The following is a 22,253-nucleotide window of genomic DNA, read 5'->3' on the forward strand; positions in this document are numbered from 1 at the left end:
ATTAAATTTTAGGAGGTTGCAAACAAGAACAACTATAAAAAGTTTGTGTATGTCTGTCTGAGGTGTAAAATTATGGAACAGTCTATATCAGTTAAATTTAACTGTATAAATATATATATTAATAAAGGAATATAATGATGAAGGTGACTGAAAAGGGATAAAAAGATATGATGAAAATTTTATTAATGGCTATTTGCAGTACTATGTTGTTGTTGTTGTTTCTTTTTCTGTATTTGCAGTACTATGTATTTTATTTTTATTTTCCTTGGATCTATATGTTACAAAATGAAAAGGTACAAATGGAATCAAACATAATATTTATCAAAGATGCCAAAAGGATCAAATAGGTTTCATGTAAAAAGAAGAGATAAGTAAAAGAATAAATTAGTTTAAGTAATAAATGAATGATGGATGTGGTAATGGGGTGGGAGAATAATAAGCTTGTGCTTCATCCCGCTCCATTTTCGACCATGTTGACATGTATTTCTTTTGTTAATGATATTTTATGTATGATAGTTTAATAAATCAAATCAATAGTGATTTTCTTGCATTTTTACAGTAACCTACTGGAAGTTACAGTAAAAAAAAAAAATCCAAGTCCCTTTAAGCCAATTCATTTCACTCGGTGGCCATCTTTGAAATCCCTCTCGGCCAGTATACTCGAGCATTCCGTCTGGATGGGGAAACATAAAATTCTTCAAAACTGCTAGCCAAGCTTATGATTACATATTTGGAATCAACAAAACAATTAAACAACAACGGTCTCATAAGTTTCGTCTGAATCAAACAAAAATCAGCATATTTTCAGGTTGCCCAAGATAATGCACACTCAAAAGCAATGAGATCTCAACACCGACCTCATTTACGGCAACATTACACATTATCATCCTCTGGATAATGATCGTCTGGTCACACTGGTTTTCTGAAGTAACCCACAACTTGGTTTTGATAGTGAATCTCCACCTGAAAGGACAGAGACTCTTTGTTTACAAATTTGTGGGCGTTTGTGTTGCTGCTGTCACATAATGGGAGTTTAACAGAACGGACCGTACCACACTTTAAAAAAATGTTTTTTAAAATTTTTTTTTAATTTTTTAAGTGCACTTGGTTAATTTAAAAGAACAGATTTCAAGCTTTATGTGGATATATTTCTTATGTGTGTGAAGCAAGTATTCGCTGAGATTCCGGTGTGTTTGTGGACCACGAAACTGTCATAAGAGCACACGTCTGGTCCGAGCTTCTCCGTCAGTCTAAAGCAGGGGTCACCATTTTCTGTCCCGGAGGGCCGGTGTCCCTGCAGGGTTTAGCTCCAACTTGCCTAAACACATCTGCCTGGATGTTTCAAGTATACCTACTAAGACCTTTATTAGCTTGTTCAGGTGTGTTTGATTAGAGTCGAAGCTAAAATCTGCAAGACCACGGCCCTCCAGGAACAAGTTTGGTGACCCCTGATCTATAGCGATCGATGATTGGCTCCTGTACTAGTAGGCGGGGCTTCATTTACCTTATTGAGCGTTACACTTTTCCCCATTCAAGACATGTCTTGTGTATTCTAGTTTCTTTGATTACAGTACAGTTACTGTAAATCACTATACAGAATGTATGAAATGAAATACATGAAATGTATTTTTGTGTTTAATTTATTCTCTCTATTTACAGTATTGCTCAAAATTTTTCAATTATTACTTAATAGGAGCAATTATATAATAGGAGCATGCAATTATACTACATAGGGTTATATTGATTATAAGCCTCAGAGCTGAAAACAAGTCAGTCTTTTGATGATGAGTTTTTCCTCCCAGAAGCCCACTGCTGCGCTCTATTGTTGTGATCTCATGTGACTGACAGGTTGGTGGTAAATGCATCATTTTCATTTCATGGAGACTTTAAAATGATATTATAAAGGTAACATCAAACAAGCATCTAGTATAGATAGCGCGTTGAAATGAATACAGAAAAGTGTCTATGCTGCAGGCTTGGGATTTACAGTTTCTATAAAGCAGAGGTTTTCTGTGGCCTGTGTACAGTCTCCTGTCTTATCTCCAGCTCTCAAACTGCTCTCTCAGGACTCTGATGACAGTAAAGCAGCTCTCCTGCGCGAACTGAAGTGCTTTAATGCCTGCAATGGCATTTTAGAACCATTTCAGAGAGAGCGTGAATTTGCCTCCACGCGGGTTGAGACGTGGCGATGGCAGATTTGGCCATATCTAAAGCTGACATTAATGCGGAATGGCGCACTTTATTTTGATGTTTGTTTCAGACGTATAAAGGTCTAAGGTAAATGCTTTCAGATGTGTTTATTGATTTTTTTTCCCCCGCTCTGAGAACATTTAAGGAATTCATATCCACACAGTTATGTCATTTAGTCTCCAGGAAGCTTCGTAAATGAGCTGAGAACATAATAAGCAGGTGAAATTTCATTTCGGAAAATAACATTGTTTATCCCCCAGCGATTTTAGTATGTGCCGTTGGAGGAAATAAAAAAAAAATAAACAAACTAAAAAAAAGCCATTATGGTTGAAGTACACAGGAATTAAGAAAAGCAGCTTTGAATTAAATACACAAAATTATGCATGACAGTCATTTTTGAAATGACATGTACAGTTAAGGGCAAAATTATTAACGCTTTTGTGCACTACTTATACTTTTTCAAATATTTCTTAAGTGCTATTTAATGGATTTTTTACTGATTTTTTTTTCTTCTAGAGAAAGTTTTATTTGTTTTGTTTTTTTGGCTAGAATAAAAGCAGTTTTATTTATTTATTTAAAACATTAAAGTCAATATTAAATGCCCCCTTAAAGGTGCAGTAGGTGATAGTTGAAACAACAAACATTTTTCTAAAAACATTCTGGTTGAAAGTCTCTTCGCATTCCAATAGTAATGATTAAAGTAAATGATCTAAATGGATTTATATGCATTTTTTATATTCTGGGTAAAGTGTAAGACTAAAAAATGTTCATCACATTAAATATCATCAGGCCGACATTACCCATAATTCTGCTAAGTAGCCCAAACTATCTGTCAACAGATGTAGATTTGTACATCTGCTCAACCATTCACATGGACCGTTGGATCTGCCGTTTGCACGCCCGGGATCATGCTTGCCGCATTCATGACGTACACACAAGAGAGAGAGAGAGAGAGAGAGAGAGAGAGAGAGAGAGAGAGAGAGAGAGAGAGAGAGAGAGAGAGAATGACAGGTGGAAATAAATGATTAATCAAAACAATTGAGCCCATCCATCGAATAGGCTCTATAACCCCCACTCCCCTTATAGCTGGTGAGCGCACTGGCACCGTTGACCTGTGGCTGCCGTCGCATCGTCTAAGTGGATGCTACACACTGGTGGTGGTGTGGAGAGACCCCCATCATAATTGTGAAGCACTTTGGGTGTAGGGTCATACATGATAAATGCGCTATATAAATACACACATTACATTACAAAACTTTTTCAAATCCTAAATCAATATTGGAGCTACTTTTGAGGAAGGATGACACCATGTCTGAAGTATTTCTTTTAGACGGGTAATGTGTTTTAAAACGGTTTTAGTCACGCAAAGCTGATGTAGATTGTGTTGTTTTACAAATGGGTTATATGCACAGAAGTGTTGTTCAGCCACTGAAATCTCCCGGCGAAAGATAGATGTGACTATTTTCAATTTCAATTTCATAAGGGACCTTTTACAGCATCGATAATGTAGATTTTTATTTAGTTAAACAACAAAACATGAGTAAACAGCGCTTTTCCTCCTAGTCTGCTTTACTTTGGTGAAGTTGCTTTTATATTGATTATACACGGATTCATTTTTTAACAATGACAACCTGTGATGTGCTCCCTATATTGTTCACTATGCTACATTGAATATTCGGTCTGAAATAGCATGTAAGCATGGTTTAGTAATAAGCGTAATTCCTGCACACCGCCAGCCAACCACTAAGCAAACAGTAGTCACTTTAGAACAAAACGTATGAGGAAGTGAGACCAGAGAACCTTGCATGCATGAAATATTGCAGATTATGACAAGCTTTGTTTGCTACACACCTGAAAATGTGCTAGATATATTACAGTTTTTTTTATTGGGAATTGTAGTATTATACAGAACTGTAAAGTTTTCTAACTGGCGAATGACATGATCTAGTGGGTTGGCTACTGTCATCATTAAGCCCTGGTCACACTGCACTTTTCTCCCCGTAGACTTTAATTCATATGTCCAGGAATGAGTCAGACTGGAAACACAAGTTCATGCGTCAAGTTTTCGCAGTTCACTGCGGTGCAATGTTCAAGCTTGGTGAACTCTGACCTGCGAAATGGCATCACTTGATGGCGTGAGACCAATCGAGGATCAGGAATTTAAAATATGGAGCAATTGTTTGCTTTTTTAAATGTTTAATAATCTTGTTTAATCCCACCCCCATTCACAGCCCCATACGACAGAATTTAGTGTGACTGCAGGTGCGTGTTCATGAATTCAGGAGACATGGCTTTGGATGGAAAGGGGGAATATTGCTTTCAAAGATATTATGCATTAGCATTTTGGCAGATCCCCTACAATTCCTTTAAGCAATTTTTTTGCGATAGTCTACAGAACAAACCATGTTATACAATGTCTTGCCTAATTACCCTAACTTGCCCAATTTATCCTTTAAATGTCACTTAATGCTGAACACTAGTAACTTAATAAAATATACAGTAAACATCACACTGCAAAAAACAAAAAAGATTTTTTAGTCCAAATATCTAAAAACTTTTAAATCAAGAAGAATTTTTCTAGACAAGCAAAACATAGTCTTGCGTTAAGAAATAATTTGCCAAAATTAAGTGAGTTTTTCCTTAAAACAAGCAAAATAATCTGCCAATGGGGTAAACAAAATAATCTTATGTCAAAAGGAAAAACAAGATTATTTTACTTTCCCCATTGGCAGATTATTTTGCTTGTTTCAAGGAAAAAAAAAAATCACTTAATATTGGCAAATTATTTCTGAAACGATATGTTTTGCTTGCCTAGAAAATGCTTCTTGATAAGAAATTTTAGATATTTGGACAAGAAGCAAGACAAAAAAATCTAAATAAGAAAAGCATTTTTTGCAGTGCATGTTTCGTCATCATGGCAAAGATAAAATAAATCAGTTATTAGAAATGAGCTATTAAAACAATCATGTTTAGAAATGTGTTGGAAAAATCTCCATTAAACAGAAATTTGAGAGAAAAAATTAAAAAAAAAAAATAAATTATATATATATATATATATATATATATATATATATATATATATATATATATATATATATATATAAAGTGTAAAATATAAAATTAATAATAATTCTGACTTCAATGAAACCATATTACCTATGAAAGGAAGGGAAATCGTTTGTTGAAATCATAGCTCATATCGTCACCTAATAAAGACATTGAAAATTGGCTTGTAACTAGAAGAGAACATCCGGTGACAAAATTTAACTAATCTTGTTGAACCTGTACAATGAATTCTGAAATGACGTTCAGCCCAAAGGCTATTTTTCTTGGGAAATTAAATTATTACTTGCTGGCCGACGTAGCCTGAAGCTCTGGCAGTTTAGATTGCTCTAGATCAGTGGCTCTCAACCTTTAGAACTCCAAGGTCTCCCTTTGTCAAAGTCAATTTTCCAAGGCCCACATTACAAAGTGTGATTTTCCTCTTGTGCTTCCGTTAAAATTATGATAAAATGTGCTTGTTTTCAAAGTGATTTAATCAGGAGGTTGTGAATATATTTAATTAATCAGTTCCATTGCAAGTAAAGAAAACAATACGGTGACACGGTGGCTCAGTAGTTAGCACCGTCACCTCACAGCAAGAAGGTCACTGGTTTGAGTCCCGACTGGGTCAGTTTCTGTGTGGAGTGTGCATGTTCTCCCATGTTGGTGTGAGTTTCTTTCAGGCGCTCCGGTTTCCACCACAGTCGAAAGACATGCGCTATAGGTAAATGAAATAAACTAAATTGGTAGTGTATGGGTGTGAATGAGTGTGTATGAATGTTTCCCAGTACTGGGCTGCTGCTGGAAGGGCATTCACTATGTAAAACATATGCTGGATAGGTTAGCGGTTCATTACGCTGTGGCGACCCTTGATGAATAAAGGGACTAAGGCGAAGGAAAATGAACTGATTAGGATTATGAATTTCTTACAGTAGAGTAAATATTATTATTATTATTATTAATTTTTTAAGAGGTAACGTGTCTCTTATGGTCACTCATATACCCGTTTATGGTCAAAATAATGTAACTACTCTAGTTTCAATGTCATATGATCTTTCAAAAATCACTGTAACATGTTGACCTGGTGCCATGTAAATATTTCTTATACTTTTAAATGTTGAAAACAGCACTTAAGCATGACATTAACACATTTTATAATTTTAATAATAATACAGGGCCTAAAACTAACAATATGCAACATCTTTCAATAATATCAATAATATTTTATGATTAATGATTATATGATTTTAATCATTATTATTAATCTATTTATCAATAACTATCACATTCTGCTAAGGACTGAATTTTTTTTAGAGTAACTATTTCTAACAGCAATATTTATCGCAAACAAATTATTAACATTAAATGTAACTATTTATAGTAGAACAAGTTTTAAAGATTATTTAATACATTTTTACTAAATATAAATCACAAACATATCACTTAACAGTAGAATATATCAAGACAATTTATTTACAATTTTAGCAGTTCTAATAATGAATATACATGCAATTATTGATATTATAGTTAATTATAAACCATCACATCATCAATAAGGAAATGTTAATAATATTGAGAAAAAAAATTTACTAATAAGAATGTTAATAAAAATACAAATAGAACGATAGATATTAAATTATTAATATCACCATAAGTTGTCGTTAAAATACAAATAAATATAACTAAACACTATTATAAGCTGTAAGACATTTTACACCACTTTTTAAAGCTTACTGAGGCCACCTAGTGGTTAAACAGGCAGTTACAGATGTTGAATAACTTGATGGGGATAAAAATATTCAATAAAAAGAAAAGAAAAAGTAGGACAAACATACAAAGGGGACCCGAGTGTCAACCTGAAATCCTCTACACTCAACTCTAGACAAAACAAATACACCCATTGACACCACAATTAGATTAAGAACAATAAGAGAAAAACAACAAACATTTCCATCACACAATTATGAACAGTGGTTGCCATGGAGTTGGAAGCTGTGGAATTCTGTATTCTAGAGCCATCTAGTGGCAGAATATGAGTGCAACCGTTTACAGCATTTCACCAAAATAAAAATAACTTATTTATCGACCATTTAAATGTGGTGATGCCATTGGCCCATGAACATTTCCTGCTTGTTGTCAGACTATTTTAATAAATCAAATCAAATCACTTTTATTGTCACATCAGCAGCAGCACATGTGCTATGATGAGTGAAAAGCTTAGATAACTCTAACAAGAGGAAATTCAATCATATATCAAAGTCAAATCAGCTGCCATAACTTTATTTATCAATATGTGGACCTTTTAGAATTCTCGAGAGCTATGTAAATTAAAAATGTAAAACAGGAAATATTTTTAGGACTATTGTTATTGTTTACATCCCACAAAATGGTATGTATTTGGAATAATCTTATTTCACAATATTGACCAACCCACAAAGCTACCTGAAAACCAATGGGTAAGTGTACTAAAAGTTTTAAAGGCAAAGTGTGGTCATACCAAATGTTGATTTATTGCAGTTAATATCAGTTAACTGATAAATAAAAGGTATATATGCATAATTTTTGAAAGCATTTTGCCTCATTTTACAGGATTTTTACACAAGTGCAGGTAGTTTTTTTTTTTTTTAACATCTCTGAGATGTTGCCAAAGTTCTTCTGGATTTAGTTGTCTCAGTTTATTCTGTTTCTTCTCTGTATTCTGTGTGGAGCACTGGCTGTTGTCAGACAATAACATCACTGTTGAATCACAATTAATGACATGGGAAAGTAATGTCTGGAAAGAGCAACATATTGGCTTATTGGTTAGCACTGTCACCTCTCAGCAAGAAGGTTGTTGGTTCAAGTCCCAGCTGGGACAGTTGGCACTTCTGTGTGGAGTTTGCATGTTCTCCCCGTGTTGGCGTGGGTTTCCTCTGGGTGCTCCGGTTTTCCCCATAGTCACAGACATATGCTATAGGCGAATTAAATAAACGTAATTGGCCATAATGTATGCGTGTAAGAGAGAGTGTATGGGTGTTTCCCAATACTGGGTTGCTGCCAAAAATGCATCATATGCTGGATAAGTTGGCGGTTCATTCCACTATGGTGACCCTGATGAAGAAAATAAATGAAGGATGTTTGGAAATGTAAATTGGTACTTCAGTCAAATAAATAAAACAAATTTTTTATTTTCAGGTCAAATAAAATATATCAAAGATATTATGGTATCTATAAAACTGCCCATGAAACCAGAAATGTTTATTTTGGAAATCACTTGTGAAAATATTGATTGCCACAGGAGCACTCGTAAACTTATCGATGCAAGTATACTCCAAGCAGAGCACCTAATAGCTTTGTACTAAAGGAAAATGGAAAGGCCATTTATTGTACAGTGGATCATAATACATCCTTCTGTTTAACAATAGAAAAGATTTCATACATGTTAAAAGGCAAACTCACAGTTTTTTTGAGAAAACATGAACACCCGTTTTATTTCTTATTTCAAATTCATTCATTTTCTTTTCAGCTTCGTCCCTTTATTAATCTGGGGTCACCACAGCAGAATGAACCGCCAACTTGTCCTGCATATGTTTTATGCAGCAGATGCCCTTTCAGCTATAACCCATCTCTGGGAAACATCTATACACACTTATTCACTACGGACAAGTAAGCCTACCCAATTCACCTATACCACATGTCTTTGGACTGTAGGGGAAACTGGAGCACCCAGAGGAAACCCATGCAACGCAGGAAGAACATGCAAACTCCTTACAGAAATGCCAACTGACCCAGCCGATGCCTAAATCAGCGACCTTCTTGCTGTGAGGCGACAGCACTACCTATTTTGCCACTGCATTGCTCAAATTTCAGCAATTTATTAAATGAAACAGGAAACGACAAAATAAACTGATCTACATAGTCTCCCTTTTTCCAAAAACGTATTTAAACAAGCCGTTGTCATATTGATGATCTACTGATGACCAACAATTTCTACCTATTTTTTCTAGAATAATTTGTTACGAATTTAAACAACCTGTGCCCTCCCTTCTTTTGACCCTCTTTTTTAAGTTTTGTATGTTTTTTATTATTATTGCTGTTGTTTTTGTCCTATAAATTTAAAACAAAGATGTAAATATGATAGCGATGTTATATTGTCATTTTTTATTACATCTCAATAAAAATAATATATACATACATACATACATACATACATACATACATACATACATATATATATATATATATATATAAATATATACACACACACACACACACACACACACACACACACACACACACACACACATATATATATGCAACTACTTAATCCAATAAAAATTATGAAAACAACTATCTATTAAAAGTCTAAAAATATACACATATCCAACGTTTCATCAATATCATGATAACCAGAAAATAAAAACCAGAAGTGAAAGTGATATTTGCATGAGCAGGTGATTCTGTTTTTATCAGAGAAGAGAGCAGAAGCAGCAGCAGATGTTCACTGGCCCAAAGGGAGAGCAATTTTTACTTTCATAAATAAATGATGCATGTGACTCCTACATACCGGCCAGCGGGACTCAGATACGGCTTCATTTCCCCAGAGAGAGCAGGACCAATGGGAAGCATCAGGACTTCTTGGCTTTGTGGGATTTTGTCATGGTTTACTCTGCGGACATTCAATTCTCCTGCATTATTTGAAGAGCTTCTGGCTGGTTTTGCGGATGAACAGATTATTCAGCTCACTTTCTGCAGCCCTCGGTCACTGCTGGCATGTTCTCTACACAGGCATTGAGCAGAAAAATGCAGGTTATGGAGCTGCCCAAAAATATCAACAGAAAAATTACAGAAAAACTAGAGTAAAGAACAGAATGTAGTTCCAGTCATCAGTCTACTAGCACAAAGGTTAAAATTATTAAACTGGAAACAGAACATTGCTCCTACATATATACATCTAATGAGGGATGTAATCAGACATATGAAACTGGAGAAAATCAATCAGATTCTCCTTTAAAAAGAAAGAAAAATTCTATAAAATCTGGCAACCTTTTCATAGATTATCTTTAAAACATAAATGCTACAGGTAATAGTTAAATTAAAGAGGATTAGGCTAATTAAGATTAAAACTGAATGTCAGTATTTATCTGTATTTCATTTTCTTAGTATTATTTTATTAATTACTTAGTTATCTTTAATTATTTTACTTTATGTATTGTTTGTATATTGTATCTTTTCTATTGTTAATTGTTATGTAAATGTTATATTAAAATAAAATTAAGTGCATTTAGAATCAGGATTATCTGTCAAGGTTTATAATGAATGTGTGTAAAATAAGTTTCATGTATCATATAAAGTATTATTTTACTCTCAGAAAATGCAATTGCTGTTGTGTAGTTTTTATTAATAGTTTGTTCATGTATTTATTTACTGTTTACGTTTTGTAATAAAAAATAAAAATCAGTCAGAGTTTTAAAGCAGACTAAATGAAATGAAAATATGTCTCTGGCAACTAGCTAAAATATTTATTTGGTTTTGTATGCTTTATTAATGAGCTGTTCCTCCTGATAAAACATTTTTACTCTAAATTTAAAACCTCTATTTTATTAAACACTCAAATTGTTATTTTATTTAGAGCAACTTTAAATATACATCAACAAGATTATTCTTTCAAAACAGATAAAACGTTTTACTTAAATTATATATTAATACTAAACAGCAGCACTGATAATTAATAAAACTACTTTTATTTATGAAAATTAAAATAAACGTTATTGAGGAGTTTCTACTGATACAATATTTTACTCTAAAACATCTTATTTATTAAACACTCACATTTTTAGTTTTTTATATGTATATATATATATATATATATATATATATATATATATATATATATATATATATATATATATTTTTTTTTTTTTTTTTTTTTTTTTTTTATACCCCTTATTTTAATTATTATACCCCTGAATTATTAGCCCAATGTTTTTCCACAATTTCTATCAAACGAAGAGAAGATTTATTTCAACACATTTCTAAACATGATCGTTTTTATCTTAAATAACCAATTTATTTTATCTTTGCCATGATGACAGTAAATAATATTTTACTAGATATTTTTAAGAAATTTCTGTACAGCTTAAAGTGACATTTAAAGGCTTAACTAGGCTAATTATTAGGTTAATTAGGCAAGTTTGGATAATTAGGCAAGTTTTTGTATAACGATTCAGTAGACTATCCGGGGGGGAAATTAATATAAAGGGGCTAATGATATTGACCTTAAAATGTTTTTTTTTTATTATTATTAAAAACTGCTTTTATTCTAGTCGAAACAAAACAAAGAATACTTTCTCCAGAAGAAAAAAAATATTATCAGACATGCAGTGAAAATGACCTTGCTCTGACAAACATCATTAGAAAAATATTTTAAAAGAAAATAAATTCAAAGCGGGGGGCGAATAATTCTGACTTCAACTGTATATATAAAAATTACAATACTTTCAAAAGAAATTACAAGTTATACATATGTATTACACAAAACAAAATATACAATAACACTTAAAAGCAGCATTAACAATAAATAAAACTATTTTTATTTATGACATTATTTCTTTTTTTATATTATTTTTTAAAACTTCCTGATCAAATATTTTACTCAAAAACATCTTATTTATTAAACACTCACATTTTAATTTATTTATAGCAAATTCTAATATACATTTAAAAAGATGGCACTTTCAAAAGAAATAAAAAAAAGTTTAACATAAAATACTTAACCGGAGCATAAAACTACTTTTATTCATGATTATTGAAATAACGTTGTATCCTAGTTACCGAATCTTTATACTGAACTTGATTAATAAATTACATTTTCTTTCTTTTAATAAATATATATATTTTTTAATCAATTAATTTAAAATTGTGTGTATACTGCATACTATGACAAAAAACAAGTTGTATAATAACAGAAAATTGTTAGCCATGTAGAAAAACACAATAATGAATGCTTACATCATACAACTTTATTCATTGATTTATTTTGTATAGCAATAACGAAATACAATTTATATTTACATTTTTTTTTCATATTTCGTTCATTTTCATAGATCCAATTCAATCATATTGCACTTTAGTAGCAAATCTTCCCTTCTCCTACATTATTCTTTATATTAAGACATAATGCTGGGGTAATGTTATACAAATTTTAAAATATAGATTTACGCTATATAAAGCGTTTGAGAAGTCATACATTTTATTTGCCAATTTCTATCTTTCCGGTCTTTTTTCTTCATAGGAACAGTGCATTTGCATTGAAACTGTAGTGTTGACTATAAAACACTGTGACCACTTTAACCTCATGACATGCTCAAAATAAAACCAAGACAACAAAATGGCATTTTTCACCTTCCTCACTATCTTTCTTTGGTCGCTGACTCGTTCAGCTCAAGGTAACTTCTCATCTCTTAGCAGAATTACTTTTAATGTTCAGTACTTTTTAATAATATATCTTAATAAATAATTTCTTTAACAGACTCCAGTCTTCCTCAAGCAAAAGTGACTCAAAGCCCTTCAGAGAAGACTATTGAAGCAGGGCAATCAGTTACATTAACATGTAGCTCTAATCTTGTTGTTGGTAAATGGTGCAATGATACATACTGTCTTAGCTGGTACCTCATAAAAGCTGGAGAAGCTCCCAAACTCCTCATCTATCAAGGAAATCTCCGGCATTCCTCTGCTCCATCCCGGTTTAGTGGAAATGGGTCCGTTAGAAGTTTCCAGCTGACCATAAGTGGAGCACGAGGTGAAGATTCAGGGCTTTATTTTTGCTTCGGTGACTATGGTGGCTTTAGATTCACACAGTGAAATAGAGCCGTACAAAAACCAGCTGTGACAGAAAGTGAACCAGGTCAATAACAACACACTACTACACACATCAGTGGAGATTAAGAGAAGCAAAACAATAACAGAAAGCTGGACTAAGTTTTCTTTCAAACAACATAAAACAATGCCTAGAACATATTTGAATCATAATTTATAGTGTCTTAGTGTATACAAATATAATACACTTAAACATGCCTTAAAGGGACTTTGGTGTTTACTAGTGATTTTAACCATACTGTAAACTTCACATATTATTTACAACTCTTTATTGAATGTTATAATTAAACCCCATGATGAACAGTAATAAATAGTGTAGATTCTACTACCATTAAAATGTGGTTTATTGTAGTATTAAATATAACTGTCAGGATAGTTTGTTTATATTAGCCTAACAGTTACTGGTTGTTTTAGTACCACAGCTAATTAACGTTACCACAACAGATTACTTCAAAATACTTTACTTTTTGTGGTTCAAACACACTGTAGTATTTACAATAAATCACTATAGTATTTTTTCACAAGGGTTGAAAGCTGTTTGGGAGGATAACAATGCATTACAAAGCAAAAAAACACGAAGTGTGCTGGAATACTGAACAAATTGATATATCAATGATTTAAATACAGGCGAGTCTATTAATTATCTACCTCCAGCCGTTACTTACCTCATGTAGTTGACATTGCCGATTCAGTTTATTGTCATTTTCCCGCTGTGCACAATGTTTTTTACTCTTCAACATTGTCGTGTTAGTTTGTCGCCATCGAATATTTGAAACATAACGTGCGTTTTTTCACTGCGGCGTCGTGACGCAAACCGTAGCCTCGCACTATGTCAGCTGTGTTTAAAAATTAGAGGTGTCCAAACTCGTTCCTGGATGGCCAATGTCCAGCAAAGTTTAGTTCGAACCCTAATCAGACACACCTGGGGCTGTTTCATAAAAGTCGTTTAGAATAGCGGGGATTAAAGTCAAAAGCCTGACTTCAATGAGCCGAACTAAATGTCCACTCCACTCTTAAATTGGTTCCATAACAGCAAGTTGAAGATCATTTGATCTGACTAGTCTGAGTTCAGTTTAATCTATCTAGATCAGGGGTTCCCAAACTTTTCAGCCCGCGACCCCAAAAATAATCATATCAGTGGCTCGCGACCCCCATTTTTCAAGGTGGTGTAAATATGTAAACGTTGCAGACACAACTATAGGCAAATACAGGGCCGGAGTGGGACACCTTTTCAGCTCTGGAATTTCAAGCCTCAGACCGGCCCACCTCAGTTCACGACTGACTGTATTAAAATAAGTAAATAAATAAATATTTCCAAATCAGTTTCTAATGACACTATCACTTCTTTTTTTTTTTTTTGAGAAAACAGCTGCTTTAGAACTTCAAATGTTCAACAATCATTATATGTCTTATCAATAAAAATGAAAACACTAAATCACTCTAACGAGAATCGAACCCAGGTCCGCAGCGTTTAAATCTAACGTACTATCCGCTCGACCACAACTACTGTTTTATGGATGATGACACAACTGAGTTTTATTATCCTTGAAATAGATCAAAAGAGAAGAGTTGCGGTATAATAATGAATAAAAAGGCTGTGGTCAAGTAAATAAATAAATTTAAAAAGTGTGATTGCTGAGAGCAACAGATTCTAGAGCTAGGGACACCGGCCCTCGCGGCCAAAAAACGGACCGGCCCACCGGGAATTCTCCCGGTCCTCCCGATTAGCCAATCCGGGCCTGGGCAAATATAAACATGAGCTTATTGACAACACAAAAATGCAACAGTCTATTAGCCATATAATGTTTTTTAAAGTCATTTATGGATTTAATTACATTTTGCTTTTAAAATTAAAGGCTGATGGCTAAATGTTTTTTTATGTTGTTGTTTCTTGAATGCAACTATTAACTATATTCTGTCGTTTATGAATAAAATATGGTAATTCTGATAGTTTAATAAAATTTATTTTAGTTTTGGATATCACCAAGCGACCCCTTGTCATTGTCCCGCGACCCCCCAGGGGGTCCCGACCCCCACTTTGAGAACCACTGATCTAGATAACTGCTCACGCACGTTACTGCACGTAGCCAGCCTGGTGAAAGGAGATCTTTTTTTCTCAAAAAGTGGACCTTTTTGCAGTTATACGCCTCAGTTTCTGTTTAAATACTGCATTTTAGTGAATATTTATTAATTAATTAATTTATTTATTTCTTTTTGCTGGATTAACTAGTCAGATCTCATCATAACTACACTTTTGATGTACTAAAAATATTTCCAAAAAATTGCAATAAACATTTAAAACAAGTCTAATTTTTAAAATACAAATTTATTACATCATATATCATTAGAAAAGAATAGCAATCTGTTGAAGTTTTAAAGTAAAAAATGTGTAGCCTACTATCAAACACACCTGAATCAGCTTCTCAGAACATTAATAGAGACTTGAAAACCTGAAATGAATGGGTCAGATAAGGGAGATGTTCAAAATATGTCCTGTTGGTGTGCCTCCAGGAACAGGGTTGGGAAACACTGCTGTAAAATATCATCAATAAGATGATTAAATCTGACAAAATGAGTTACAGAAATAACAGAGTCATTCATTTCATAGCCTTTATTGAGTTTTAAATGCTCATGCCAATCTGTGTTTCCCAGAGAAATGCACATTTTAATACATTACAGAATAAAAACATATCCAAAACCACATAGTTGGTTAGCTGTTTGACTAAGCAGGCTTACATGATTTTGAATAAAATGAGTGTGTTTGATACTATTCTCAATTAAACACTGGTAAATAGTAACATTAATATTAAGGCAATACATTCCTGTTAATGTTTCTTGCAAAACACTTAAACTGTATATTAAGACATTCTTGTGATAGCTGACATGGAGACTGCAGAGAAAATGACAATCATATTGATTATTAAACGGGCATAACAATATCAGTTAAAGCAATTTCTTTTGTAATATACATTTGGAAGAAAGCATTTTGGGAAAACTATATACTCTCCAAAAACTGTACAGCCTAGCTGACTCTTCAGTCCAATCCTGACATTCATTCATTCACAGCCCTGAAGAACAGCCCTTCCAGCCACAACCCATCCCTGGGAAACATTCACACACACTCATTCACACTCATACACTGGGGTCAATTTAGCCTACCCAATTCTCCTGTACAGCATGTCTTTGCAGGAAACCCACGTGAACGCAGGGAGGACATGCAAACTCCACACAGAAACGCCAACTGAGCCGAGGCTCGAACCAGCGACCTTCTTGCTGTGAGGTGACAGCACTACCTACTGCACCGCCTCCAATCCTGACATATTACTGCAAATTTTATACTTCCCTCAGGACAGAAACATTATCTACACAAGTAAAACAGTGTAAATGCTAGTGCTTAGCTAGCATAATGCTAGCTTTAAACATGTTTAGCAGGTTATCTGAATAACAACACACTGGGGGTTTTCTGATATCGTTTGCATTGAGTACAGAGGTTGTTTAATGCCACAATAAGGGAAAAAAGCTAATTAATATTACTTTCATAGCAATTCGTAATTAAATATTTGAAGAAAAATTTTTGGTAAAAACTTGTATAACCTTATTTACATGTATTCGCAAGATATACTGACTTTACGGCTAGGTTTGACTAGGGATGAACAATCAGAATATTTCATAGTACAAGAAACTCATTCATTCATTCAATCATTTATTTTCTTTTCGGCTTAATCCACAGTGGAATGAACCGCCAACTTATCCAGCATATGTTTTACGCAGCAGATGCCCTTCCAGCTGCAACCAAGTACTGGAAAACATCCATACACACTCAATCACACTTATACACTATGGCCAATTTTAGCCGACCCAATTCACCTGTACCGCATGTCTTTGGACTGTGGGGGAAACCGGAGCACTCGGAGGAAACCCACTGGAACGCAGGGAGAACATGCAAACTCCACACAGAAATGCCAACTGACCCATCCAAGTTTCCCTTACAGTCCAAACACATGCACTATAGGTCAATTGGCAGTAGTGTATGTGTGTGAATGAGTGTGTATGGATGTTTCCCAGTACTTGGTTGCAGCTGGAAGGGCATCTGCTGTGTATGCTGGATAAGTTGGTGGTTCATTCCGCTGTGACGACCCCTGATGAGCAAAGGGACTAAGCCGAAGAAAATGAATGAATGAATGAGCAATATAATGCCTCTTCATTTACTGCTACAAACTGATAAAGGCCAGGTGCCAATGCAATCCCACTAATGCCAACACAATTCTTGAGCCTATACCCAAAATAATTTTGTGATCTAAAATAATAAAAAGAGAACTAATTGTAGCTTTAATGAGTGGCATAATGATCTAAAACCTGAATTCCTAACAGTACCATTCTGTTTCAGGAACAAAACATACTGTAGTTGCAAGTATATACAACTTTTTGACAGAAAATCATAAATGAAAACGGTCTGTGGTTAACAAAATCTCTAAAATGAAGTTTGAGATTTAATAACAGCCAGCTTTATCAGTGTTTTGGCACATATCCTAAAAGCAATGATGAATTGACAGAAGTCAGAGGAGAACGGCCAGACTGGCTTATAGACTCAAATAACCACTCGTTACAACCGAGGTATGCAGAAGAGCATCTCTGAACGCACAACATGACCAACCTTGAGGCGGATGGGCTAAAGCAGCAGAAGACCACACCGGGTGCCACTTCTGTCAGCTAAGAACAGGAAACTGAGGCTACAATTCGCACAGGCTCATCAAAACTGGACAATAGAAGATTGGATAAACGTTGCCTGGGCTGATGAGTCAGGTTTCTGCTGCGACATTCGGATGGTAGGGTCTGAATTTGGCGTCAACAACATGAAAGCATGAATCCATCCTGCTTTGTATCAACGGTTCAGGCTGGTGGTGGTGGTGTAATGGTGTGAGGGATATTTTCTTGGCACACTTTGGGCCCATTAGTGCTAACTGAGCATTATGTCAACACCACAGCCTGCCTGAGTACTGTTGCTGACCATCTCCATCCCTTTATGACCACAGTGTACCCATTTCCTGATGGCTACTTCCAGCAGGATAACTCGCCATGTCATAAAGCGTGAATCATCTTAGGTTTTTTGAACATGACAATGAGTTCACTGTACTCAAATGGCCTCCACAGGCACCAGATCTCAATCCAATAAAGCACTTTTGGGATGTGGTGGACCGGGAGATTTGCATCATGGATGTGCAGCCGACAAATCTGCAGCAACTGCGTGATGCTATCATGTCAATATGGACCAAAAACTCTAAGAAGTATTTCCAGGACCTTGTTGAATTTACGCCACGAAAGATTAAGGCAGTTCTGAAAGAAAAAGGGGGTCCAATCTGGTAATAGTAAAGTGTACCTAATAAAGAGGCCGGTGAGTGAATAATAGTAAGAAAAATATTATAATAATATTCACATGTTTGTCAACTAATGCTGATTCAATGAGTCTTTTTTTTCAAAGCTGATTGTGCTTATTAACTCTATTTAATAATAAGCATTTTACACTTTTTTTATTTACACATTCATATGTTTCTCCAACACATCAATAACAGAATAAAAAATAAAGCAAAATGTATACCTTCATGTGTAATATACTTGCTATACTGACCAGCCCAGATCGTTATACGTTTTTTTTTTGGTTTCTACAAAGTTAGCAGTCATCTGCATACTTGCGTAAAGAATGTTTCAGGCCTAGCAACTATTGAATGGCAAAATAATCTTCAGGTCAAATAACTTTCCTGACTTTTTTATTTATCACATATTTAGCTCTTCACAGCAGACACCTCCTACATTACAACCCATATCAAGAGAGACCGCCTTGCCCTTGAGTCCCCCATGGAGTTCTGGGAAGGACAGTCTCTAAAGTGATACCTGGAAGTGCTGGACGAAGACTCAGGGAGGCATTATCGGTGCCCTCTAAGCTGGTCAATCACGTCAGAGGAACCAGCATGCCATGTTGTGCCATCTTGATTTCGTCTCAATTTCAAACTATCCACACTAACTGACAAACGGATCATTGTGTCCACTGCCCTCCCTTTCAGGCTCCACTGGTATGTCCATCATAATAGCAACAGGCCACTGACATTCATATTGTTGTAATGGCACTGGTTGACCCACGGTGTCGGTTCAAAGCGTCCTCCAGGAACGTCACTATCTTGTCACCATCCTCCTGTGGGAAATGATGGTCAAATTTAGCAAGACGCTGAACAAAGTGAACACTTATCTGTTAGTGCTGCTTCTTTGAGTTTTAAATTCGCAAAAATGAATATCAGATGATGTGCGGTCATGATGAAAAGAAAAATGTACAGTTTTTGGTCTCACCTCACTGATGAAGGAATGATGGATGAGCTCATTGACCAAATCTCTAGAGCTGTCACCTGAAATCACAACATGCATGTATGAGAATTTAGTACATTGCTTTAATAAAAAGTTAAAGATGTCGTTTTATGTTCAACTATTTTTTTTAGAACAGAACAGAACAGAATAGAATAGAATGCAACAGAATAGATTTGAATAAAAATTAATAGAATAGAAAAGAAAGGAATAGAATAGAATAGAACAGAATAGAATAAAAATGAATAGAATAGACAGAATAGAATAGAACATAATATAATTGAATAGAACAGATTAAAATAGAAAGAATAGAATAGAAACAACAGACCAGAATAGAAAAGAATACAATCAAACAAAATAGACCAGAACAAAATAGGATAGAATAAAACAGATTAGAAAAGATAAAACAGAATAGAACAAAATAGAATAGAATAGAACAGAACAGAATAGAACAAAATATAACAAAACAGAATAGAACATAACAGAATAGAACAAAATAGAATAGAATAGAACAGAACAGAATAGAACAAAATAGAACAAAACAGAATAGAACATAACAGAATAGAACAGGACAGAATAGAACAGGACAGAATAGAACAGAACAGAATAGAACAGAACAGAATAGAACAAAATATAACATAACAGAATAGAACATAACAGAACAGAATAGAACAAAATATAACATAACAGAATAGAACATAACAGAATAGAACATAACAGAATAGAACAGAACAGAATAGAACAGGACAGAATAGAACAGAATAGAACAGAATAGAACAGAACAGAATAGAACAGAACAGAATAGAACAAAATAGAACAGAACAGAATAGAACAGAACAGAATAGAACAAAACAGAATAGAACATAACAGAATAGAACAAAATAGAACAGAACAGAACAGAATAGAACAGAATAGAACAGAACAGAATAGAATAGAACAGAATAGAACAAAACAGAATAGAACAGAATAGAACAGAACAGAACAGACCAGAACAAAATATAACATAACAGAATAGAACATAACAGAATAGAACATAACAGAATAGAACAGAACAGAATAGAACAGGACAGAATAGAACAGAATAGAACAGAACAGAATAGAACATAACAGAATAGAACAAAATAGAACAGAACAGAACAGAATAGAACAGAACAGAATAGAACAGAACAGAATAGAACAAAATAGAACAGAACAGAATAGAACAGAACAGAATAGAACAAAACAGAATAGAACATAACAGAATAGAACAAAATAGAACAGAACAGAACAGAATAGAACAGAACAGAATAGAACAGAACAGAATAGAACAAAATAGAACAGAACAGAATAGAACAGAACAGAATAGAACAAAAAAGAACAGAACAGAATAGAATAGAACAGAATAGAACAAAACAGAATAGAAAACAGAACAGAATAGAACAGAACAGAACAGACCAGAACAAAATAGAATAGAACAGAATATAATAGAACAAAACAGAACAGAATAGAAAGGAACAGACCATAATATAATAGAATAGAATAGAATAGAATAGAATAGAACAGACCAGACCAGAATAGAACAGAATAGAATAGAACAGAATAGAACAAAACAGAACAGAATAGAATAGACCAAAGTAGAACAAAACAGAACAGAATAGAATATATTAGAATAGAACAAAATAGAACAGAACAGAACAGAACAGACCAGACCAGAATAGAACAGAATAGAATAGAACAAAACAGAACAAAACAGAACAGAATAGAAAAGAACAGAATAGAACAAAATAGAATAAAATAGAATAGAATAGAATATAACAGAACAGAACAGAATAGAATAGAATAGAATAGAATAGAATAGAATAGAATAGAATAGAGCAACTATGAATCTCCAACCTATTAGAATGCTAAAGTCTTTTTCAAATAAAGGAAACATGGAGCAAAACAAGGGAAACAAGGTTTCTCTCACTTGGCATAATATCACAACTGAGCTGCCGATGGAGTTTGTCATCCAGCTTCAAGAAAAGAGTGAGCTGTAAAACAGCAGAAATAACATCATTAGCCACAGACACAGCAGATGTTGTCATAACTATCTTACAAGACTATAATAGTTAGCAGCTTTATTATCAAAACAAAGATGAATCAACAGAGACATACTGTAGATTGCACAATGCAACATGCAACAAAGCCTCTCCCACTGGGCTACCGACGTGTATTTTTGGCTCCAAATTAAAGCCTACACTAATAGCGTTTTATAGACATAACTGATAGCTATTTATTATTATGCAGCCTTTATTATATCAAGCCTTTATTATATATCTAGAATTATTTCCAATTTATATTACATTTTTAAATACTTTTGAATTCTCATTTAATAGTAAAAATAACATTAAAACTAATTTAAATATTACATTTAAACATTTACATATAACTCTGCTTTAATATATAAAATGAATTTTAAAATGACTGTCTTTTGGCCTGTCCGAAAACCCACATTATTAAAATCTGTTAAATGATTTGCACTGATATAATAATACTTTTGCCGGCGCAGTAGGTAGCGCTGTCACCTCACAGCAAGAAGGTCGCTGGTTCGAGGCTGGGTTGGGTCAGTTGGCATTTCTGTGTGGATTTTTGCATGTTCTCCCCGTGTTGAAATGGGTTTCCTCCGGTTGCTCCGGTTTTCCCCACAGTACAAAGACATGCACTATAGGTGAATTGCGTAAGCTAAATTTTCCATAGTGTATGGGAGTGTATGGGTGTTTCTCAATCATGGTTTGCAGCTGGAAGGACATCTGTGCATAAACATATGCTGGATAAGTTAGCGGTTCATTCCGCTG

General features: G+C 34.1%; 2 protein-coding genes across 8 annotated transcripts in view; both read right to left on the reverse strand.

The window, feature by feature from the left end:
• LOC100330501 (RALY RNA binding protein like) overlaps window positions 1-13,907 on the reverse strand; it is a 490,398-nt gene extending 476,491 nt beyond the window's left edge. Inside the window, exons 1-3 of the mRNA XM_073940982.1 lie at window positions 13,755-13,907; window positions 12,883-13,096; window positions 9,779-9,991 (exon numbers count right to left, since the gene is read on the reverse strand). The gene's annotated coding sequence lies outside the window, so the exon portion shown is untranslated. The remainder of the gene's footprint in view (window positions 1-9,778; window positions 9,992-12,882; window positions 13,097-13,754) is intronic.
• Window positions 13,908-15,685: 1,778 nt separating this feature from the next.
• Window positions 15,686-22,253, reverse strand: part of nrbp2b (nuclear receptor binding protein 2b) — a 53,543-nt gene continuing 46,975 nt past the window's right edge. For 2 of the 7 annotated variants that reach the window (XR_012399156.1, XR_012399153.1), the window contains exons 16-19: window positions 21,386-21,449; window positions 19,429-19,484; window positions 17,224-19,276; window positions 15,686-16,157 (exon numbers count right to left, since the gene is read on the reverse strand). Coding sequence is in view for 2 of the 7 variants with exons in the window: in XM_021470195.3 (XP_021325870.1) it covers window positions 19,193-19,276; window positions 19,429-19,484; window positions 21,386-21,449 (204 nt within the window). In the remaining 5 variants the exon portion in view is untranslated. Of the gene's footprint in view, window positions 19,277-19,428; window positions 19,485-21,385; window positions 21,450-22,253 lie in introns of all 7 variants that reach the window. The other 5 variants (XR_012399154.1, XR_012399152.1, XR_012399155.1 and 2 more) reach the window with 4 other exon arrangements.

Source organism: Danio rerio, chromosome 24 (assembly GCF_049306965.1).
Source record: "Danio rerio strain Tuebingen ecotype United States chromosome 24, GRCz12tu, whole genome shotgun sequence".
In the NCBI taxonomy this organism is placed as follows: Eukaryota; Metazoa; Chordata; class Actinopteri; order Cypriniformes; family Danionidae; genus Danio; species Danio rerio.